This window comes from Aplosporella prunicola, assembly GCF_010093885.1.
Source record: "Aplosporella prunicola CBS 121167 unplaced genomic scaffold K452scaffold_7, whole genome shotgun sequence".
In the NCBI taxonomy this organism is placed as follows: domain Eukaryota; kingdom Fungi; phylum Ascomycota; class Dothideomycetes; order Botryosphaeriales; family Aplosporellaceae; genus Aplosporella; species Aplosporella prunicola.
In genome coordinates, this window is record NW_022983535.1 from 927,905 (window position 1) to 951,105 (window position 23,201).

At 55.4% G+C, this 23,201-nt stretch overlaps 6 protein-coding genes across 6 annotated transcripts; 4 read left to right on the forward strand and 2 right to left on the reverse strand.

Moving 5' to 3' along the window:
* Nucleotides 1–391: 391 nt before the first annotated feature.
* K452DRAFT_325483 (uncharacterized protein) lies at nucleotides 392–1,827 on the forward strand (the record flags this gene model as incomplete). Its single annotated transcript, XM_033544781.1, has 2 exons — nucleotides 392–576; nucleotides 636–1,827. The coding sequence occupies 2 exons, from the start codon at nucleotides 392–394 to the stop codon at nucleotides 1,825–1,827; spliced, it is 1,377 nt and encodes a 458-aa protein (XP_033400002.1).
* An 8,738-nt stretch (nucleotides 1,828–10,565) lies between these two features.
* Nucleotides 10,566–11,852, forward strand: K452DRAFT_306878 (uncharacterized protein; the record flags this gene model as incomplete). The annotated part of the gene is made up of 1 exon (XM_033543026.1): nucleotides 10,566–11,852. The coding sequence occupies one exon, from the start codon at nucleotides 10,566–10,568 to the stop codon at nucleotides 11,850–11,852; it is 1,287 nt and encodes a 428-aa protein (XP_033400003.1).
* A 1,626-nt stretch (nucleotides 11,853–13,478) lies between these two features.
* Nucleotides 13,479–14,181, forward strand: K452DRAFT_156454 (uncharacterized protein). The gene is made up of 2 exons (XM_033535602.1): nucleotides 13,479–14,055; nucleotides 14,137–14,181. Exon 1 carries the CDS (start codon nucleotides 13,664–13,666, stop codon nucleotides 14,003–14,005), a length of 342 nt encoding a protein of 113 aa, XP_033400004.1. The 5' UTR covers nucleotides 13,479–13,663; the 3' UTR covers nucleotides 14,006–14,055; nucleotides 14,137–14,181.
* Nucleotides 14,182–15,156: 975 nt separating this feature from the next.
* K452DRAFT_285537 (uncharacterized protein) lies at nucleotides 15,157–16,146 on the reverse strand. The gene has a single exon (XM_033540131.1). It carries the CDS (start codon nucleotides 16,047–16,049, stop codon nucleotides 15,333–15,335), a length of 717 nt encoding a protein of 238 aa, XP_033400005.1. The 5' UTR covers nucleotides 16,050–16,146; the 3' UTR covers nucleotides 15,157–15,332.
* A 1,776-nt stretch (nucleotides 16,147–17,922) lies between these two features.
* Nucleotides 17,923–18,859, reverse strand: K452DRAFT_156560 (uncharacterized protein). Its single transcript, XM_033535603.1, has one exon. The coding sequence runs from the start codon at nucleotides 18,538–18,540 to the stop codon at nucleotides 17,995–17,997; it is 546 nt and encodes a 181-aa protein (XP_033400006.1). The 5' UTR covers nucleotides 18,541–18,859; the 3' UTR covers nucleotides 17,923–17,994.
* Nucleotides 18,860–19,788: 929 nt separating this feature from the next.
* K452DRAFT_223520 (uncharacterized protein) lies at nucleotides 19,789–22,975 on the forward strand (the record flags this gene model as incomplete). Its single annotated transcript, XM_033536628.1, has 4 exons — nucleotides 19,789–19,868; nucleotides 19,967–20,153; nucleotides 20,207–22,878; nucleotides 22,936–22,975. 4 exons carry the CDS (start codon nucleotides 19,789–19,791, stop codon nucleotides 22,973–22,975), a joined length of 2,979 nt encoding a protein of 992 aa, XP_033400007.1.
* Between the last annotated feature and the right edge of the window lie 226 nt (nucleotides 22,976–23,201).

Sequence of the window (23,201 nt, forward strand, 5' to 3'; positions counted from 1 at the left end):
TCCCCTGGTGATCATGGCCTTTTGGGCAATTCTGGTTTCCAGATGCAGATGCTCTTGTGACAGTTGGTGGCTCTGCTCCCGCCCTGGCTCTCGCCCACGGCGCCGAAGGGTCTCCTTAACCCCGGCTTGGCGGGCCTATGACCTATCCACATGGGCCACCCATCTGATCGCATCCCCACACTCTCCGCAACCACTTCAGTTTGTCGCCATCGACCATCCGCCGCCGATTTATGAACCCCTCGTTACCACGGTAGCGTCTGTCCTGGACGAGCGCACTTACGATCCCCTCGACGCCTTCTCATATATCCCCCGTCCGAGCGCCCCGAACCCCCGCATCCCCACACGAGGAACATAGGTCTTGGAAGAGCAGGGTGCTATCACACAAGGCACGATGGACAGGATACGGGAGCTGTTGCAGGGACAACAGCAACAGCCCTATGAGCCTTTGGAGAGGGGCGACAGGTTCAGGGAGGATGACGAGCAGACGGAGCAAGAGGAGGGAATGGACAAGCCGCCCTTTGTGTGGTTTGATTACATTGTCTTCTTCCTGCTCGGCGTTGCCATGCTATGGGCCTGGTAGGGAGCTCTCGGTGCTTCGCACGATGCGCAAACATCTTTGCTGACACGCCGGACAGGAACATGTTCCTCGCAGCTGGGCCGTACTTCCAGCACCGCTTCTCCTCCAACGAGACCATCTTGCACAACTTCCAGTCGGCCGAGCTCACCATTTCGACGGTCGTGAACTTGGGCGCCATGCTTGTTCTCGCTGAGATGCAGGCCCGCGCGAACTATCCGAAGCGCATCATAGCCTCTCTAGGCGTGCTCGTTGTCACTTTCAGCCTTCTCGCCATCTCCACAAAGCACTTCCTCTCCGTGTCTGCGGGCGCGTACTTTGTCTTCATGATGCTCATGGTGGGTGCCGCCAGCTTCGGCACTGCGCTGTGCCAAAACGGCGTCTTCGCGTACGTGACGGGCTTCGGGCGGGAAGAGTACACGCAAGCCATCATGACAGGCCAGGGCCTCGCGGGCGTGCTACCCTGCATCTTCCAGATCGTGTCGGCTCTCGACCTACCAGCCAACGAAGACGAAGTGGCCCGCGAGGAGCCCAATGACGCGTTCCGCTACTTCATACTCGCGACACTCATCTCCCTCAGCGCGCTGGCCGCCTATCTACTCCTCCTGTTCCGGTACCGCGCACACCCGCTGCACAAAACCTCGGCCGGCAGCGTCGACGACCTGCAAAACTCGCAGCACAGCCTGCTGTCGGGGTCCGTGCCGCGCGCGCCGGTGCCGCTACTCACACTGCTGCGCAAGCTCTTCTGGCTCGCAACGGCCGTGTTCCTCACCTTCGCCGTAACGATGATCTACCCCATCTTCACGCAAGAGATCCAATCAGTGCGCAGCGGGACGGCCGACACGCCGCGCCTCCTCCAGCCCGACGCCTTCATCCCACTCGCCTTCCTCTTCTGGAACGCCGGCGACCTGCTCGGGCGCATCCTGCCGGCGGTGCCAGCGCTGTCGCTCACGAGCCACCCGCGCGCCGTCTTCGCCCTCGCCGCCGCCCGCATCGTCTTCCTCCCCCTCTACCTCCTCTGCAACGTCAAGGGCCGCGGCGCTGTCCTCGCCTCCGACGCCGTGTACCTCGTGCTTGTGCAGCTGCTGTTTGGCCTCAGCAACGGCTTCGTCGGCAGCACGTGCATGATGGGCGCGGTCGAGTATGTGGGTGAGGACGAGCGCGAGGCCGCGGGCGGGTTTATGGGCTTGTGTCTTGTGTCGGGCTTGACGGCGGGGAGCCTGCTCAGCTTCGTCGTGTCATGGGCGCTGTGAGCTGGCTAGTCGACTGGCTGGCGGACGGACGGCGGCGTGAAGGGAAGGGAGTGCGAGCGAACACAAGCACTAGGCGGCAGTCAGGCAGGCAGTTGGGCGCACGGACAACTAGCTCGGCGTGCTCGGTAAAGCGCACAGCGGTCCCGACCGAGGCCCAGCGTCCAGCGTACTCGTGACGGGGGCGCCTCAGCATGAAACATTACCCTTTAGCCGAGCTCCCGAGCTGTCGGGACGCCGCGCCGTGCCGCGCCGAATCGCGCCGAACCGGGCGAAGACGGGCGGGTGGACGCACGCGAGCTCCCACTTATACCACATGCCACCGGGCTCCTATTGTACAAGGGTCCTCCTTGATCTCTGCGGTCGCCCACCCTGTCAGTCTTGAACAGTGCGGTGGGAAAATAGAGGGAGAAAGAGGTGTGCACTGTTCAGAAAAGCCGTGCGTTGACAGGGTGGGCGGCCGCAGAGTTCAAGAGGGACCCTTGTACTACAATACATACCACTTCCGCGGGCCTCGCCGGCTTGCCTAGCTAGATAACAGGTAGATACCTACCTTCGGCAGGGCAGCCGGCAGCCTCGCCACGCCGTCTCATCTGTCAGCTGCCCATCCATCTATCCACCTACCTGGCTAGCCAGTAGCGGCCCCGCCCGCCCGCTCGCGGCTCCATATCGTCCCTGCCTAGTGCCTATAGCATAGCCGCCGGCAGCCGTTTGCCGGGCGTCGGACTCTGGGCGTTTTTGTGACGGCGTGGGGCGCGAAGGGGGGAGAGGGCGAAGGATTGGGATTGGGATCGGCCCAAGGGCAGGCCGGGAATGGCTGGGACCTGCCTCGTAATACCTACCTAGGTACCTACCTACCTAGGGGAAGGGTGGCCGTCCTCGTCGTGATTGAATCGTTCGTTCGTTGTTGGCGCATGTCGGTGCCTACGTACTACCTACCACATACATACATGCCCTGATACACACGACCAGCGGGCAGAAAGCTGTTTCGGTCCCCGGCGTGTGCTGCAATACCTACAATACCTAACAACCAACCAAACAAGTTAGGGACATACCTCCCTACGAACGTAGGAACAAAGGTACAATACCGGCGCCCCGTAGCCTGCCTGTAGGTGGGTAGGTAGGTGGGTGAGTGGGTTACGGCCGTAGGACCCGGACCTTAGACCTAGGATCTAGGAGGGAGGAGGGGAGAGAAGTGGGTTGGACGCACTACTACGTACGTCGTACGTACTACGTCGTATCGGAGCAGCAAGCGGGCAAGCGGGTTGTGGGTAGTGGGTCTACAATAGTTAGGCACACTATATGCGATGGCGAGCCGAGACCGCGAGACGAGACGAGACGAGACGAGACGAGATGTGATGGGGCGGGGGTGGGGGCGGGGCAGGCGTGCGTGCGCGCATGCGCGTGTGAGTGTTTTGTTTCGCGAGCGTGGTATTTACGCCGTATGTGTGTGTATGTGTATTAGACGGCTGGGGTCGGGGTTTGGTTGTTGGTGTGGAGCTGGCGGGTGTATTAGAGCGGTTATAGAGCTAGCTAGCCCTGGTCGGTGGTGATTTAAGTGTTTGAGAGAGCGGTCCGCTGTATATGCTCGGTATTGCGCGCGAGTGAGATCGAGAGGGGAAGATAGTATGAGGCGCGAGGCGTGCCGATGTAGCCTGCTTGTTTGCTTGCTTGCTTCTTTGTGTGTTTTGCTTTGAAGTTTGCGTGGATAGTAATGCGTCGTGGGTGGTTCATGGCTCATCGAGTTCAACCTCAGTCTCAATGGCGTCAAGACAGCTACATGCCTGGTACTTACGAGGTTTTAGCTACTCTTGGGTTTCTGAACATTGCAATTGAGTAGTCCAATTGTAAAAATTCGTTGTTATTGGCTGATTAAATAAAGCTTTTCTTTTAAATGGCATTGCCCAGCCAGCCAGCCTCGTCGAGGGCTATCCGCCAACACGTTAATGGCGTGACAAGCCAGCAGTCTACGGCCTAGCCCTGCTGGTGCTCGGCCTTGTTTGTTGTACACCCGTCGACTGAATCAAAGATCTGATGATCTGGTATCTTTGTCCTGTTCGCTCACTTGTGTCCACGTCTGGGGCAGTACATGGTTGTAAAGGCGTGCATGGTCATTTGTCGCATCTTTGCTGTCTCAAGCTCCTCAAATTGTCTTGTCGTGAGAGAGAGAATGTGAGTGCGTGTTGGGATGGCGAAAAAGGGTTGATTGTAGTTCGAGCCAAGGATGTAGGGACGTGGCGCGTAAGCCTGATGCTGTTGTGTAAACGTCAAGGGACGAGGTGGACAGAGGTTTTGTTCTCGTGGTAAGACGCGGCTACGAGACTTTTATGGGTGGCGAATTTCGTGGGGTGTGCGTTGAGGTGCGGTCGGTCTCGAGGTCGTCCATGGAATGGAGACGAGATCCGGCGGGGTCGGTGAGGGGAAAGGGACGTAGCGTGGCAACGACCATCGTACTTCGGGATAAGTTCAGATTTAGATCTAAGGTTCTTTCGATGGATTTCTGGATGGTGGTGAGAGGGGGTAAGCGACTCTGGGTGTCGAGTTTAGTGAGGAAGTGCTTGGAAAATCCTTTCAGGGGCACAACTCAGAGAACCGCAGAGGTCTCTATCGCTCACCACATTCATCAGCAGTACCGTCTCTCGAAACCCAAGACGAAAGCGAAGTTGTAGTTAAGTTAATTGGTTGAAGCAATGGGCTTTGCAATAGTAATCGGGGGGGGACGGGAACTTGTCTACCTACCTCAGGGTCCGGGTGCACACCAAACGGAATTCTGCGAATAGGAGCAGAATGAAGCCGAGCGGCAAACGTTTTCCTGCTAGGGCTCTATCTTTAGTTACGTGTAGTTGCAACTTACGTGAGGTGCCCAAAAGATCTCGCGTCATACACACGTCTGGGAGGCTTTTTCACCAATCTCATCACTCAAACCGCGCCGACTTAGTCGGCTACTTCACGCGTGCGTCCAACAAGCGCGATCCGCCAGGGCCTTTTCGTGCCGTCCGTAACCCGACATGAAGCTGTTCTAGGGTTGACACTTGATCTTTTCCGGCTCTATCGCCAAGCCGAAGGATGCCGCCTCCATGTGCAGTCGCGCGTGCATGCCAGCATTACTCCGCTGTTGTAACCACGGTTATGATGCGTCATCACCAAATTTGTAGGGCCGTTTGCGGAAACGGTGGTAATGATTGCTTGGCGTGGCGCTGGTACGCTGGCTGCCAACGGCACAAATTTCTCCCGCGTGGGGTTGGCGCGCTCAGGCGGCCTTCTTCCTGCCAGATTGGGAGTTGCTTACTAGGTTTGCTTACGCCTAAAGGATCGGAGCTTTGCGTGTGGGGTTGCCGATGGGCTCCGCATGACCCTCCACGGCAAGCCACGCGGAGAAGCTTCTTCAGACCGCATTGAAGTGGCATCTTGGGCCTACTTCCAATCTTGCTCTTATAGCCTGCTCCGAAGCCGAGTTGTGCTGGGCCATGGGTTGTGTTATTATCAATTGAGTGGCTGTGGAGACATCCTTGGCGCGTCTTCGCTGTTGGGCAAAGCCCCTGCCACGTCCGCGCGGGTCATGATTGTTCTCTTTTCCATCCTCTGCCGCGGCGAATGCAGATTCTAGAAGACGAAATGACAGTGAGTTTGCGCCGACTTCAAGACTCGTCGAATCTCGTTGATCGAGCAACGCTACTGAGCCACATCTGGCCAGTGAGGCTAGTAGCTGTGCCTCATCGCTCGCGTCCACCTCACGCAACGACGCGTGCGGGCCAGGATGGGAGACCAGCCGCCTGGGCCTGGCTCAACGAAGCCCGGAGCCAGACCAGGGAGCAGTCCTGGCGTTGGTCCTCTGATATTTTTCAAGCCATACAGCCCACTGCCGGCAGCAAACAATCCACCGCGGTATTCCACCCCCGACGTCCATTGTTCCCGATTCATTCTCTTCGCCTAACGCGGCCGTTGGCGATCTCCCCCACCTGCTAGGTAGTTCAGTGGACCTTGGTGCGACGTGTGCCAGAGCAGGCAGCAGCTTCCCTCGTCCCTGTCCGCTCGTATCTCGATCTGTTCCCGGCGTGCTGGGCGATCCCCGACATTCCCCAGATCTGCACGGCAGTGCGACCGGCTGGCTATCCGAGGGCTCGGAGATACTCCGAGATTCAGGCTGTCGACGCCGAGTCGGTCATCGGTGAAGCGGATGCGGGCGATTGTGTCCTTATTGGCGAAGGGTCTGATCTGGTGGAGTAGTCTACCCTCGGGGGTTTCCTCCGACGTCTAACGTCCAGAAGGCGAAGTTCTGAAATTGTAGTCGTGATTACCCCATAGGGTAGGTAAACGGGAAGCCGGCGTTCTTAACCGGTGCGCCACCGTGAAGTCGCATCGCCAACAGAGGACCAACCGGATGCTGTCCTGACGATAGAAATGTGACTGTACGCCTATAGCTGTCAATTGCTGATCGACTTTGGCTCCAAGCGCTATGTTTCTGACTTTTGTAGTGCTTCGCGCTGTGCCCAGTCAGGGAATTTCGAGGTCGTTTTTATTAGTCGTGACTTGCCTCATCGGAAATAGCTCTTCAGTCGTCTTGGCGGCGAACCCCGATCGGAGGCCTTGAAGCGCGGCCATCGGTTATGCTTGGGTACAAAAGGCGCTCCTCTGCCTACGCCTTTGTCGGCAAGTATCCTCCAATTTGTGCCCGTCAGTCATCCTGTAAAAGATCGTCCGCCGCGCGGCTACGCGAGCCCGCAGCAGCTCATTGCCACGATAAGCTATCGGTGTTCAATCCTCTAAACGACTTGTTTGGACTCATGCGACAAAGATTCCCGGATTCCAGCATGGACCCAGCTGCGCGACAGACGTCTCGACTTCGCGATGTGACGAACCCAACTGCAGTAGGGGTTTGGTGGCGAGTCGAGATGGAACTTGGATCGCTGCAAGGCGAAAACAGCTTCTTGCATCGAAGGACAGTGGACTGGATTTAAGAGCTGTCAGCTCGAGCTGTTTCAAGGAAGAATTACCGACGTACGAGTATCGCCTCGATCAGTTCTGTGTCGATGGGTTTGTGTCTCTACTCTGGGCTCACTTACCCATCGCCGAATCAATCCAGGGCCTACGACTCGCCCTTGTACTTCCATGTACAAAACGCGGGATCAACTTCCGTCGGAACAAGCAGTACTCGAGTACGAATCCAAACGTAATTTTCGGGAGATGGCAGAATTCATCAGGAGATGCGGAGACCCTTCCGTTATGTGAGGGCGGGAGCCAAGTATTGAACGACGGGAAGGAACCGTGGTTCAAGTGGGCAACCGAGCATCCACTACGCCTTCCCAGGAGAAAGCCTGTCAAAATACCGCGACAACTACCGCGATATTTGTCAACGTCGATGATTGTTGTAGTGGCAGAACCCCCTGTGTGCGCGCCAGCTGGCTAGCGTCTCGAAGCCTGACGACCGTTGCACGACAGTGTCCGCTGCTGGCGTGGTTTGCTCCCCCTCATTGGTCCAGACTGTCTTGTTTCATGGTGTTGGAAGAGGCCTAGTTCATGGCATGCTCGCTGAGGCGTGTCGCGAAGGTTGAAGAGGCTGAGAGGTACAGGTACAAATTCGGTCAGTACAGCTTGTCGTGACGGATGTTCATCGCGCACCTACTGCAGTCCAGTCAATTGAGCATCCAGACGTAAATCCAAATACTAGTTGTGTAGATTGTTGTCGCTGGACTAACCGATCAAAGTCTCTCGGGTAACAGGAACAAATCTTGCATGTAGCCGCCAACCATGCAGAATGAGATACAAGTTTCCGCCGAGCCCTTATAACGAACGGCATGATGACCCAAAAAATTCAGAATAACAAGCTTGGAACGAGATTTCAGGCTTCCTCTCTGGACCATAATTGGGCAAGTGAAAGCCTCAGCAGTCGTGGGAGAAGAAGCAAAATCTTACGTGTAACTTGCCAAGGGCTACGACCACCACTTACAATCGTATGATCCAGAGTTGATCTCCTCCGGCAATTGTAAGCACATACCGCTACTGCAACTCCGTCTTTCAAATCATCGTACGTCCAGCCTGTCGTGAGAACATTTCCGTTGCTGTGACCATCACCTGTAAGCTCAGACCAGGCGAAACTTTCACTAGCAAAATTCCCCAAATAACGCTTTTACTACTTCCCAAGTAATCGTACCATGGCCGCGAATCTCGACCCTGATCATCGCACTACAGGCCGATCACTGAATCCTTCCATGACCCGGCGCCCGACTAAGGAGCGATGCCCTTCTCCGCGAGCTTTAAGTTGAGTAAACCGACTAAATCAGCAGTAAATAAGTCCGGCTAAGGACATCTCTCGGCCGGAACACTTGTAAATGTCTGGTCAATGCCCCTATTACAAGGGTCCCTCTTGAACTCTGCGGCCGCCCACCCTGTCAACGCACGGCTTTTCTGAACAGTGCACACCTCTTTCTCCCTCTATTTTCCTACCGCACTGTTCAAGACTGACAGGGTGGGCGACCGCAGAGATCAATGAGGACCCTTGTACAACATAGCCAAAGAGTCGTTATGATACTAATTTGTCACAGCCAACGGTTACTAGGTAAGTGCTGAAAAAGGATGCTCAGCCACAGTGGTTCTCCACCTTTTCAAAAACCGTAGTTACCGCATTCTTGCTCTAAAATGAAACTCTAGCATTACAATAATCGCAGGGCCGCAACAGAACATATGCAAGTCAGTATACCATCTGAGCGCATTTGATTGATACGAAATGCCGCGCGTTGATGAGCGCTGATCAATTCGATCAACCGACGACTTCTCTGCCTCGGCCCAGTCACGACTAGGGGCACAGACTCCGCGGAAGAATTTCCAACAGCGTCCATATGCCCTGTATCAGGCATCAACTTTAAGAATCTGATAACAATCTAGAACAATACGCGTCAACCCCAACAACAGTGCCTCAAAGGAACTAGCGGCATTTTCTGCCGACGGCTGATTAGTGGAACCCTACCCTTTCCCCCGTCTCTTGTGTATCCTTAGAACATGCTACCGCTACGTAGAATGTACTTTGCTTATGTCTTGTGACCTCGACGAGTATTGATGCTTTCCGAAGGTGTCTAAAGATGTTACCCTTTGTGGATGCAATCCTTGCACACAGAGGCCCATGTGCAGGGCTGGAGACGGATAAAAAGTGCCGAGAGGGTCCTCGTGATGTGATGGATTGATAGTCATATGTAATTTGCTAAGGCGTTATTTCAGGACGGGAATAACGTTGGATCTGAGATGTTGAGGTGTTCTATCTTTCCATCACGGGAGGTTACCACACGATCGCCCTTTTTGATTGGAGAATCTCAATCCACCGCGCATGTTTTCCGCGCATCATCAGGTCAGCTGCGACTGACAACTGCTACTGTTTGGGTTGCAGATGTCTTGTCGGACAAGAAGCCGTTTACGTCGACGGGATGTCTCATATATCCGAGCTGTAGCTGATCGATCTAGCTTGAGAACACATCACATCCCAACAGCCAAGCGCTAGAGATGCAACCCAAAGGCCGTAAGCCGTAATTATTTTCCTATTGCTTTGGGAGAGTGCAAATATGGTTTTAGTATGTACGTCTGCTAGTGGCGCAAGTTGACTACGTTTCGGATTTGGGGGGACGGGTGTTCGGTGGTTGCAGGCTTATCGGACCCAAGCTCTTCCAATGATGCCCAACGACGCGAATTGATATAACCTTGGCAAAGGTGATGTAATCCAAGCAAGGCAGGGGAAATTGAAGCTGATCAACGCGTTTTCTACAGCCAAGGTAGGTTATGGTTTACACTCTACGGCATCGAGTAAAGGGCAACTGTTCACGGCTGCAGACAGGGACATATGAGAAACGGGATTTTCCGGCGGTCGGTACCGCGATATTTGAAACGCCAGACGACTTGGAAGAGCAATCGCGTGGCAATATCTTGTCGTGGCCGTGGGACGAACTCGATGGAGTAGGATCGGTTGAGTCCAGGAGTTGAGAGGAGAAAAGATCATCGATTCGATAGCAAATGAAACGATGAGCCTCGCGGCAGGGCCCCGGCTTTACGTACGTAGTATCCCGCGGCAGGCAGATGGTACCCGGGCTGCCGGGTTGCGGATGAAGCACGTCAAGGCAAGAGCGGATGAGGAGTGAAAGAAGCTTCCGTGAGAAGGGGCTCAGGCTATGGCACGAGGATTTTTCGGAGCTGAGAAGTGGCTTCATCTTTCTACCCCAAGCCATCCCCAGAACATTGCTCGGTGCCGTGGTCGGAAAGGCAGCGATTGGTCGGATGACAAAATTCGGTGATCACAACGAGGTTGCCGAGAAGCGAGTTCATCCGCCGCCGGCTACTCCCACGGACCGGGGTTTATCCGGTTCGAGACTTCTTCCGACGACGACGACGGGCATTCTTTGTTAGCAACCGCGCAGCTTGCTCATAGTAGTGGAGCACTCTCCACGCCGCACACCCTTGGCCTTAGCATCTTGATAGTAAGTGCATTGCTCTCTCTTTCACGCATACGTGGGGCTCCAACCCCCAGCTCATTTCTGTCATGCATCCCATGATAGCCGCCACCATGCCATTTCCCGATATGGTACGGATCCGTACATGCTCGCCGCCAACCGCGGCGACAAATTTTCAAGCGTCCTTAACACTTTTGTTTCTTCTCTCTTTACTTTTTTTTTTTTTTTTTTTTTTTTTTTCCTGAACGCCGCCCGATGGATGGCTGACGGCACTCATCGCAGACGGATCTTCGTAGGAGCTGGAGGCCAGTAATGTCCCAACTACCACAGACAGTGCGCATCAAGCGCAAGAGACAAGACGAACCTGTCGAAACGTTGCATATCCGCACCCAAGATGATCCGAACAAGCGTCGCTTGACCGAGCCTACAGCAGCAACCACTCTTACCTCGATATTCAAGCGTGTCCACGAGTCCAAAGATGTTGACACGTCAGCGACTGCTTCCCCTGCATTATCCACTTCCTCCCGGCCTTCCAGTCCACGTCTCAGTGATCGGAAGGTCCTGACGCCGCGTCCCACGAGACGCTTCCACCTCTCTAGAGGCTCCTACTCCGGTCCGCCGGGTGGCGTTCAAAAGCGAAAGAATGTCGCTACTCTCGTCGAGACGAAGTTGCAGCCACTCAAGGCGAGGAAAGACGGAGTCCCGCCAGCCCTTGCAAATTACCTCGCGAACCAAACCGCGAGCCATGATGGTGATGTTGACATGGACATGCCTGAGCAACGGCAGCCCAAAAGACCTTTGACGAAAGCGAGCTCAAGCAAAGGGCGCTGGACGTCGAGAGCTGAGGGCAACAAAGACAATGCCAAAAACACTCTTGGTCGCGATGGTGTGTCTGACGCAACAGCTCAAGGCCAGAAAGGCACAGCCCCTTCACAGAACGACGTCGATCAGAACTTGCTTCGTCAAATGCAGGAGTTTGCCCAGGAAGTGGAGGAGTCGGAAAAATCTGTTGTCAAACCGCGTTACCAACCGCAAATGCCTGCCACACCCCCAAAGCTCAAGTTCCAACCCAGAACTCCACAAATTGCTCGCTACCGCGATCGTCACCCTGAGGGGCAGAAGCCCGACTCTAGCCAACGAGATGTTGACATGGAGAACTCAGATATTGAAGACGGCGAGTATGTCTATGACACGTATATCCGATATGACGGCCCGTCGGATACTCTGATAGATCCGTTGAAGAGCGACACTCTTCCTCCTAACATTGGCCTGCTTATTATCTCGGAAGAGGACCAGCCATTGTGGGAAGAGTATCTCGAGGATGTCGGTGATCAGGGCAGTGACTTTGATTTTGAGGACGAAGAGGATGAGAATGCGGAAGATTTCTACGGAAATGAGTATCCGGAGGAGGAAGTGGCTAGTGACGACGAGTACGATCAAGGCGCATACAACTATCGTGTCGGCGCCAGTGATGATGAAGAGTATGGACTCAGTGACGAAGATGAGTTCAACGATCTGAGGAGACCGTGGGGGAGTGGAAAGCCGGCGTGGATGAAAGGGGACAAGAGCAAAGAGGATAGCGACGACGATGAGTACTGAACGGGAAACTCTGGCCGGCATAATTTGGAAAGAAGCTTGCGCCTACAATCGAAAATCGGCTTCTCCGGCTGCATAACGACACTGGGGCGATCATAAACGATCAACAATGTTGCATAAATGTGTTTGCGAGCTTGAAGGACTGGGGAGGACCCCCTTGATATGGAAAGGAGCAACGCAGACAGCGAATTGCGTCTTGCGAGAAGAGGAAAGAGTCCCCTAATATTAAAACCAGCATAACAAGGTGCAAAGTGGTTCAGGGTGGTTGGGCAAAGATGCTCAGAATCCTTTATGCAAGCAGCGAAGTCAGGACAGCGGGAACGTTTCCAGACAGAGTTAAAGCGGCCCCGTGGACCTTGTTACTTTTCAACACGGCGATACGGCGATGCGCAAGCCAGTGCACACTGGTGGGGCAATGCAGTGGCCACATTCGCTCAACCATGCCCGAAACAGTGCCTATCGGATTTGAAAATGGACACCGTATGAGAAAATCACATTTGCATGCATACAGCTGGCATATCTCGGGGGCCCCGACCATGTGAACGATGCGAGATCATAAGGAGAGAGGAAGGAAAAGGGCAGGTCGCCACAACAGCGACAGCCCAGCAACGGCTGAGCTCAAGCTTCGGCGCAACAGAAGGCGAGAGCAGACAGGCAGGGCAGGCAGCAAAGGCAGAACTTTTCACAAGCACGACGAAGGAGGAGGAGGAGGAGCATATCCCTTGCTGGAGGGGTTGGCCCCCAAGCCGGAGGAGGAGGGAGGGGGTGGGAACCAGAGGATCGGACCCGGAATGCTGGGGCTGGGCAGATTCCGTTGGCGGCTAAACGGAGGGTGAGCGGGCTAGCTAGGGCAAAGAGGACAGGCAGGCAGTCGAGACGAGCGTTGGGCTCTCCCATTCGGTGGAGCAGCATCCGGGCCACATACTCCCTGCATACAGCCAAACAGAGCAGCCGGCGAGCACAAGCTCCAACATGCGGGATCCAGCGCGGTGGGTGGAGGTCGCAAGCAAGGAAAGGAGAAGCTAGCTAGCTGGGTTGTTGTTGTTGTCGTCGTCGTCGTCGTCGTCGTCGTCGTCGTCGAGAAAGTGCCTTTTGCTTTGCTGTTCTTTTTTGTTTTTTTGCTTTTATTTTTAATTTTTTCTGGAGATAATGGTGCGCAAGTTCCGATTTTTGTCGATTGTCGTTACTGCGGCGGATCTACCGGGATTTCTTTTCCCAGGATGCCAGCAAAGTCTGGAGCTAGGAGAGTGGAGCTCGGAGGAAGTGAAGGCGGTAGTAACTGGACAGTCCTGGCTGTGCTGCTGCTGCTGCTGCTGCTGCTACTCCCCTCTCACGACGTATCCACCGGTCGTAAATTGGCGCTACCGTCTTGGGACTGGCGTGCATCATCTAGTGCTTCCCTTGACAACAGCTGGCTGGGTGCCGCTTTGGCGATCAGGCTAGCTTCTGCTGTGACTCTGTGAGAGAGTGTGTAAGCGCGGGGTGCTTGACTGCCGTGCGCCCATGATCCAGGGCAGGTGGTGACGCAATGCAACATAGACCAGTCGGGCAGGCCTATCTAGGAGGACTGACTGTATTGTAGGTAGTTGGGTAACTAGGGGGTAGGTACTTAGGTAGAGGGGTGAGGTTGGCCCGCGCGGAAGTGGAATCTCACGCCTCGAGGGCGAGGGCGAGGCAGATGCAACGGCAACCGATAGCGAGGTCGAGCTGACCCTCCTGCGGATCGGCCGTCGTACAACGCTGTAGATCTGTTCTGGGCGCGACCGCCGCCACTCGCCAGCCCGTCCCGGGCGCTTCCCGCAAACGTGTCGCGCATGCGGAGCTTATGCCGTTGCACTCGCCCTCTCTCCCCTTGGTCTCCCATGATTGCCGAGTATGTACCACCGTGGCTGCGCGTCGACATCTTCCCTTTCTCTCTCCTTGTGTGTCCCTTTCCTCTCGTCGTCGACTCTGTGACGCCGAGGAGCTGCTGCTGCTGCTGCTGCTGCGCTTGTCCGATGCGAATGCCACAGCAGCGCGATGCGGAGTACTGTCATCTTTGCTGGCCCCACAAGCCGTGGCGCCTTTTGTGTCAGTGTTCGGAGGCGCCTCCGGTTGAAAGTACGAGAGCTGGGCCCGGCCCGGCGAAGGAGTCTGACTTTGACGATGGAATATGAGGGAGAAATCAAGCCAGCTTTATAGCATTGTTGTAACTGAGACTATGCCGGTTTGCGACACCCTCCCAGTGTGGCGCCGTTGCTGCTAGTTCACCACTGCTGAGCCCGCGACTAACAACGTGCCCCCGTAGCTTGGGCCCTAGGCAATTTTCTATCGCGGATAGCTCGGATCCCATTGGGTGCCCTGCTGGTGCGGCCTCCTGTCAAGCTGCTAGTGAGATGGTTGGTGGCTCTGAAACTGAAACCGGACACAATGGCATTCATTTCCTGCTAGACAGTCAGTTCATATGTAGTGCATCGCGGGCCATGCGGATGCAGGTACTGGGCTGTCTCACCTCTGGTTGATTGATCCAAAAAGAAGCAACCTGGCAGCCAACACCTGCGCTGACATGCTTCCAGGGGAGAAATGACATCCTGGATGACGAGGCGGGCGCGGATAGAACGCCTGACAGCTCCACCCGCTGCCGGGCCCGTCCATGATGCTCGAATCAGCCGCTCTGCCGGCACAGGGACAGCCCCCGTACATGGCGGATCAGCGAATAGTGAGGCGATTGAGGCCGCCGGAATGGGAAGCCACCGCCGCGTTTGGGGGGGGGGGGGGGGGGGGCACTGTCTTACTCGCTTGTGCAAGGCCAAGCTGTCTTAGCCGCCGGTCGTGAGCTGCGTCTCGTATTCTGGGAGGCTCCTCGTGCCAGGGGGGGAACGCCCGGAGGAATGTCCGGATGCTTGGTTCCTTCAAGCAAGAGCGTTGGACTATCCTGAATGCCGCCCGGCACTAAGAGCTTAGGGCCTGACAGGCCACGGCAGATCCGAACGTGGCAGGGACGAAGCTTAATTGCGTGCGGATCAAATAGTCAGGCTAAATCGATGCTTAAAAAGCTAATCATTCTTCACAGGAGATCTGGTGCCTGAAGAAAATAGAAAGCAGACGTCAACTCAGTACGAAATTTGGCGAAGGCCAGAAAAACGAGGCCCATGAAGCGAAAAAAGAGCGAGATGGGACAAGGAAAGGTGCGTTTTCTTGGTCTTCAGTTTCTCCCCTAGCGGGGGCTGATCGAGAAAAAAACGGGCAGAGACAAGATTTCGTGTCTGATGAGGTTTCTAATTAATGCTCTTTTTAGATTTTGAGTTTGCCAGACTCGAGAGGCTCACGGCTCGTAAGACATAAACGTAGTTAAGACAAATAACTCCCGCTAAGAGGAAAAAAAAACAAAAAAGAAAAGCCCAGGCGCTCGCTCGAACACTGATGAAGAAGAACTCAAGAAGACGCCACCAACAGGCAGACGGTTCAAAGGCAAGGACAATTTAGCACGTTAACCCCTCACGGTTAGACCCACTGCTGTAGATCCGGGAACTGTGTCATGCTCCTGATCATCTCGCTCACGACGTTTCTAACCTCGGGTTTCATTTCGTCCGGGACGCCGCGAACCTTGGCGATGCCCCAAGCCTCGCGAATGCGATAGTAAGCGCAAGTGAGACCCCCAAACGTGCGCTCCTGCTCGGGATAGGTGGGCCACAGGCCTGGCTCGGAATGGCGGCGCTTCTGACCTGCTGGGAAACGCTGGCGGAAGGCCGTCTCGATCTCCTTCCACGTCATGTTGCGCAGCACCGCGCACACCATGATGAAGGCACGCTCCTCCTCGCCGTATGCAAGACGTGGCTCGCGGCGCTCCGGCTCGGCTACTGACGGCGACGTGTTCCCGCCGCGAGAGGGCGAGTCAGCGTCGGAGCTGTGGTCCGGGGGGTCATCGCGAATGATGCCCGAAGGCGTGGTGGGGGATGTGCAGGTGCTGTTGTACCGTCTGTCATAGCTTGGCATGGTGCTAGGTCGAGCATGGGCCCCGTTCACTGAGGTCCAGGGCTGAGCGGTGCCTGCGGGATAGGCTGCATACTGTGCTCTGTATTGGCTGCTGTCCCGACGGGTGACCATGCTTCGCTCGGACGACGAAGAGTGGGGCCTGTGGGCCTGTTCGACTGGGTAGCTGTGACTGCCTGTCCGTTGCTGCGTTGGGCAGCTGCCCGGGGCCATGAAATCGAGAGACATTCTCTCCAGACGACGATAGTCCCGCCCTGGCGTCGGCGTGCTGGAGACTGAAGTGCTCATGGCTGCCGAAGATGTCGTTGGCGTGCGGTATCCACTCGAATACCTACTACTCCCTCGGGCTGGGTTGGCCGGGAACGGCTGTGTGTCGTTGAGAATGTCCCGTATGGCAGTCATGACGAGTCAGAATCAGCAGTTGAGTGTGTGTGACGAACTAAAACAAGGGTTGGCAATCTTCAGCGGGCTATTTGTATGTGTGTGTGTGCGTGTGTGGTAAACTCGGAAGCTTGAAGAAGATGGAGAGAGGAGGATGGAAGATTGAATGGTGGCAGGCTGGCTCAGGGTCCAACGGCTCAGCTTTAAAATACCTACGTACCACATCCGCATGAGTTATCAGAGCATTGATCTATTCGAACGGCCTTGTCCTTCTGTGTAACCGCCCAAGGGTGATTTGTTGAAAAAAGAAGACTCGCGCAAAAGGCTCCGGATATCTGCAAGAAATGGTGCATCGGATGTCTCTTCCCTACCCCCCCACCTCTACCCTTGCCCTTGCCAAAAATTACTTTCCCTGGCCAGGCACCTGGTTGGAATCACCGTGCTTTTTGTGAAGAAATCGAAGCGGACAGCTCAGATCATACAGCCTTGCGCCCGCTTTAATCTAATCTAATCTGGTAAGCGCGTAGATCATTCCGCTTGCTAGCTCCACGCCATGTCTTCAGGCAATGTAAGCCGCGGCGGGGCCTGGGGGCTTCGAGGCAAGATGATACGTCGAGAAAATAGCGGTCTGTGAAGCAGGTAAGCTGCGTTGGCGGGTGCCCATAGCGTGATCGGCAGAATATGAGAGAGCAGGGTATCAGCCACTGTGAGGAAAATGCATCCGTTTCCGACGACAATGCTGCGCAGAAGGATTCACTTCGTTGGGTGTTGCATGGCCCGCCCGCCTAGATGAGCTTTTCGTGTAGCCATGGCTGGAAACGGCCCAAACTCCAGGTACCTGCGGCTGAGATGCTAGTGAGACTGCAAGAAGCCTGCTGTAAGAGCGAGGATGGTAGCGTGGAAGGGGTCGCGGCATGGCTGAGCGCTGACAGGAGCCACCGCCACTTCGATGCTTCACACAACAACGGCATCACATCCAGCGTGCAACGGTCCGCTGCATCAGATCTGAGGAAGTTGGGAGCCCGGGCGCCTCTGGCGCATAATTGGGCGCCATGGTTAGAGACATCGCATCCAGCTTCATGCCTGAACTCTACCGTGTGCTTCCGTAGTACAGAATACATCTACCTCCCACCAGACGGGTTTTATGTGTGATTATACGCTGGATGAGGGCGAATGCGTTACCTACCTGAACGTTTGGCTCAGACGACAGCGACTCTACCATTCCCCTGTCACTTTTGGCCGTTCATGATGTCATCAGGGGAGCGAGTCCATATGTGAGCGGCAAGCACTGCCGCCGGCTAGCTGCAGCATCCTGAGGCCTGCTGCTGGGGAGCCAGTATCTGGGACAACGGTGCTTCCTTCACCGCTTCAGCTCCTTGCACAGCACGGCGGGCCATGGGTTAGTTCAGACGCCAGTGTCATGCCATAAGGGAAACAATCAAATACCCGGGAGTTTAAGATGCAGCAGCAGTTGCAACTGGTGGCGTTGATTATTAGCATATCTAGTGCCTTGTCCCAGCGGACTTTGAGGTCGCACCATATAAAAAGGTCCAGAGGCCGTGCATTGCGAGCCTTGGTAGAAGCGAAGCCAGGAAACAGAGCGGCAGATATCGCTGCATGGACCCGGCAGTTTCGAGAGCAGAAATGAGCGGGATCTTCAAGCCGCAAGTAAACTGGCTACGTGGAATCTGCATACATGGGCCCGTCTGAGAGTGATGAAGCGGGTCTAGCAGACGCGCGCGAATTGAAAAAGAAAGTCCTCGTATCAGAGCATAGTCAGCGGGACCATCCTTCAAATTTCGGCTTTGGTAGACATGCAGCCTACGGCTGTGCGACTGCTCGATTGCTGAAGAGCGATATTGAGGCGTGTTTGATGGCTGACGGGGAACGCCTCTAAGATTCCGCTGAAGATGGTGCGGCTGGGGGGGGGGGTCCTTGAAAGAGGCCCCACATTCTTCTCCGCGATCGAGTTACCACGTAAAGGCAGCACGGCTACGCGGCTGTCATCCATGCTGTACTGGTCAGTACCAAACCGAGTCAAGACCCTTGTCCTGGAGCCATCGCGGTGGGAACGCTGTAGGTCGCCTGCACGGTGCAAAGATGCGCGGCCAGCGACATACATGGTATTAGCATGCTGCATGGATGCGTTCACACGGGCCGTCAACGCATGCTGAGGATGTACATACATATAGGCTGCATATGCGAGGAGCGTGGGAAGACTTGCGTTCCGTTGCAACGCAGAACAGTCTAGCCCCGGCGTCCCACCTGCACGTGATTCAGCCGTCATTGCACATGAATTTCTAGCCACCGGGCCCTTCGAAGATGTCACAGCATGCATCGCTGCTTGCTGGGATTGAGAGTGCCCTCACGTGATATACTATTCCATGCATTCTTCGTGGTAGTTAGGTAGGTCAGCAGAGGTCCCTGAAGGCGGAAAATCGTCTATAGCCTATCTTCATGCAGGCCAAGGGCTTATCTTGGAATGCCGGGGTTTCTGGCGTATCGTTTATCATGACCTTCCTCTGGTGTTATGGCCTTGAGCAGTCCACGTAGCCTGGCCTTTCTTAATTAGTTCAACGCGCTCGATCATGTAGTTACGAGTCCCAATGATACTGCTCCTCTCGCAACTCGGTTCTTCCCACCGCCTGTTCCAGGTGCGCGATAACAGTCTGCAGTGCTGGTGGTGTTCTTCCTCTTTCCACTTTTGCATATCTGTGATCAACCCCATAGAATATCCAAGGTCGCAGGGACGAGGCGAAAGTATCATAGGGCCTCGTTTGGCCATATATTTTTTTTGGACTTCGCTGACGCGGATAGGATCCAAGCCGAGCCTCTTTGTCGCCCTTTCGCCCTCGCGTCACCTTTCAAGTGGACACGACGTCTTTTACGCTAGCGACTGCTTTATTCACCACTGACCTGCTTCGGAAGAGCTGCGCGATTTTGTCATATCTGAAGCACACTGTGGTCGGCTCCTGGCTTCGTCCAAAAGGAAAAGGGAAGACGAAGATAGGAGAATTGGAAAAAGCACGGCTGACGAGGAATGTCAGGAAAGATGGCCAGGGTCTTCATGTAAGCGTCGATGCGTGAGGCTGGAATGCCAGCTCTCAATAGCCTTGATGCCAGGTCGGGTGAGCGGGATGTGGGGCGCGACCACGCTGTGTGCCCAGGGATCGTGAAGAGCATTTTGCAGGCGGCAATACGGATTACGGGGGGTGAGACATGGACGGGTGCAGGAGATGAGGTCGAGGTGGTTCGAGAGGGCGATGACGCTGATGGATGTATTTTCTTTTGCGAATGCGACGTGTCAGCCGGGTCGGGCCTAGGGCGGATTTTTTGCAGCAAGCAGAGCTCGAGGCTGTCTCTTCTTTATCGCCGGTCGACCGCCACGCGCTCCCTGCTGCAGGCCAGATGGTGGTCGAGGTCATGTCATCGGCAGTTGTGCGGTCGGTGTTGTTGGTTGTGTGATCCCTGGTAATAATCTCCCCGAAACGCGAAACGCCAAGGCCCGCTGGACGTCAAGCTCCATCCGCAATGCTATCTGCCGCCCGTCCATTCCTTCGTACACACTTCCGATGAGTTGTTCCAGATGAGTTGGAATCTACTGGAGCGCTTCATCGAGTCGGATCACTTCAACAACGATCCGTCACTCTCCGTCGCCTACCTGTCGTGTGTGCTCCCTCCACGCTCCACTTGGCCCCCCCGCATGCCTCACCCCAGATTTGTCGACGCGGAAGATGCTAATATGTCCATTGCGAGGCGGAAAGGCGATATGCGGATCATGTTGGCATCCACTATGTCCTCTGCAACAAGCTGCGGACCTTCGAGTACGAGGAGATCGAGTTCTTCCTCCCGCAGTTGTGCCACCTTCTCATCAGCGTCGACAATGAGTCTATGGCACTAGAGGAGTTTATCATCGATCTCTGCGAGGAGTCGGTCAATGGCGCTCTGCTCGTAAGCCTCCGCTCTTGCCACTCGCGTCTGCCGCTGATCCCGCGCCCCTGTAGACTTTCTGGCTGTTCCAAACCTACCTCCACGACCTTTTCGGCAACCCCCAGTCCAACGCCTTCAAGACTTGCCGCCGCATATACAACAGGGTTCAGAGGATTGTCTTCGGCGCGTCGGAACCCCCGGCAAAAGAGAAGGTCAAGGATAACGTGTTACCCGTCACCGTACTCTCGAGCCTCATCCTGTCTAGCGTTGCCGCGCCCTTCCTCCCCAGACATGCCGGGCCTCTCGCTGTAGCCCAAGCGCGCAAGCCACGATACGTCCCAGAGACAATTTCGGACAATCCCCAGCCAGACGCCCAGAAGCTGACGCGAAGTCATACGGTAGCCGGCGATGGCACGCGGCATAAAAGGCAAAAGCCCAAGCAGGCGGCATCGTCGGGGGACCAGCCCTATTCCCCAGAATCCCCGATCGCACGCGCCAAACCACCTCCAGAAAAGCAGCGCACGCCTCCAAGGCCTGTGATTACGGCCCCTCGGGCCGTGTCCACGGGACCGAGGCCCTCGCTACTAGCAATGACGAACATGAGCTCTTCTTCACTTCCCGACTTCCGGTCTCAGAGCATGTCCCCAATTCCCCAGCCTCCAGCGACTGCGGGCCTAGCACCGCGGCCCACAGAACACGTGCAGCGCCGTCATTCTCATAACCCTAGACCGATAAGCCCCAGTACATTGACCAGAGCACAGAAGGTACGGATTTTACGGTCAAACTACTTCCGTAGCGAAACCCAGTTCCTTAGTGCGCTGGAGGACATTTCAAATCGCCTAGTTATCGTACCCAAGCCTGCACGACTGAGCGCACTGCGCGCTGAATTGGCGCTCATAGCGCAGGACCTCCCGGCAGAAGTGGACATACCGCTAATTTGTCCTGCGACGCTGGAAGAGGGAGTTGCGGCGCGTAGCAAACACCATCGGATCGTTCGGTTGAATCCTGCGGAAGCAACCAGTCTCAACAGTGCGGAGCGTGTTCCGTATCTTCTCATGGTGGAGGTTCTGCGGGAGGATTTCGATTTCAACCCGGATACGGAACCAAACCAGGTTTTACTCGCCAAACTCCTGGCCGAAAAAGGGACCAACAAGAGACGTTTGTTTGACCTTTCAGATGCATCGAGGCAAGTCATCATTCCGGACAAACCCCCTGATCCAGGCGTCGACAGTGTCTTCGAGCCCGCCAATGGTGATTTAGCAAGCCCGGCATTGCTCCAGGGACCTTCGGAAGAGGAGATTGCCAGTGGTTTGGCGAGCGCCACGTTGACTGGTAATGCCTTCAACAGCAGTAAAACCGTCGCCCCACGGTCATCGAGTGGCGCCAACACCATGTCCTCGATCGCAACGATATCTACGCCGAGGACCTCAGACACTGAGAGGAGCAGAACCAACAGCCCTATGCCTCGGAAGATGACCCTTCCCGTTTCCAGCAGGACGCAAGGCCCCGATCAACCCGATTTTTCAGCCCTGGCAACCCATATGCGTACGGCAGCACAAATGCTCGCGCAGCTCGAAAACAGCGGGTCGAAGCGGCCAAAAGCGGAAGTGACGGCCATTAAGACAAAGATCATTGCCAGCATGCAAAATCTGGAGGAGCAAAGTTTTTACACGGACGAGATCAACAATGCGCCGACGTTCGACAGCATCATGGCTGAACCTAAATCTGAAGTCCTGACTGGTGAGCCGGATGAGCTTGATGATCCTAATGCGGCCGCGGACCCTACACTGAACACCAGTGTCGGAGCGGCCCGCATGGAAAACGACCAAAAGACGGGTGGTGTTCAGCGCAAGGGAGACCGCGACGACCCCAGTGCTGCAACATTTGGAGAAGACTGGGCTGCAAAGAAGGAACGCATTCGGCGGTCTTCGCCGTATGGCTGGATGAGGAACTGGGATCTTCTTTCTGTGATTGTCAAGACGGGTTCCGATTTGCGTCAGGAGGCCTTTGCTTGCCAGCTGATCCAAGTTTGCTCCAAGATCTGGAAAGAGGCAGAGGTTCCTGTGTGGGTGAAGCAGATGCGCATTCTTGTTACGGGCGAGTCGTCCGGTCTCATCGAGACCATCACCAATGGTGTCTCGCTCCATTCTTTGAAGCGCAGCCTGACCCTCGCTAGCATTGCGGCAGGAACTAACCCCCGAAAACGTATCGCGACCCTGCGGGATCACTTTGTGCGTACTTTCGGTGAGCCGGATAGCGAGACGTATGCTACCTCTGTTGATGCATTCGCCCGCTCTCTGGCCGCCTACAGCATCATTTCCTATGTGCTACAACTCAAGGACCGGCATAACGGTAACATTCTCATCGACAACATTGGTCACATCGTTCACATCGATTTCGGCTTTATGCTGTCTAACAGTCCTGGCAGCATGGGGTTTGAGGCTGCGCCATTTAAATTGACGCAGGAGTACGTCGACGTCCTTGGAGGCATAGGCTCGCCCCAGTACAGGCTCTATGTGAACTTGTGCCAGCAAGCTTTCCAGGCGCTGAGGAAGGATGCTGAGCGCATCGTTATGCTGGTCGAAATGATGGGAAAGGCAAGTCAGATGCCGTGCTTCGCTGCTGGCATGCAGCAAGCGGTGGCCGCTTTGCGGGCCCGTTTCATGCTGCAGCTGAGCAAGGAAGAGGCGTCCTTGTTTGTGGAGGATCTCGTGAACAAGAGCGTAGGGAGCTACTACACAAGGCTGTATGTGAACCCACCTAACCGTGTTGTGAAAACAAGCCAAGCTGACGACGCGTGCAGATACGACACCTTCCAGTACCGTACGCAAGGCATATACTGAGCGTGCCGTTGCGGGCTCTTATTCCGAGAGCAGTAATGCGCGTGCAAGAGCATCGCGATGGCGTTCTTGGTTTGTAGCATTTCAGGCAATTATTCAGGTGTCCAACCCGAAGTCGATTTTCTTTTCTCACTATCTGTTGGTAGACAACGTCAACTGCACATCATCTACCTGCTTCTCTTGTGTCAATATACTTTCCGTCACTTAGGCATGTTGTCTTACCAGGGCG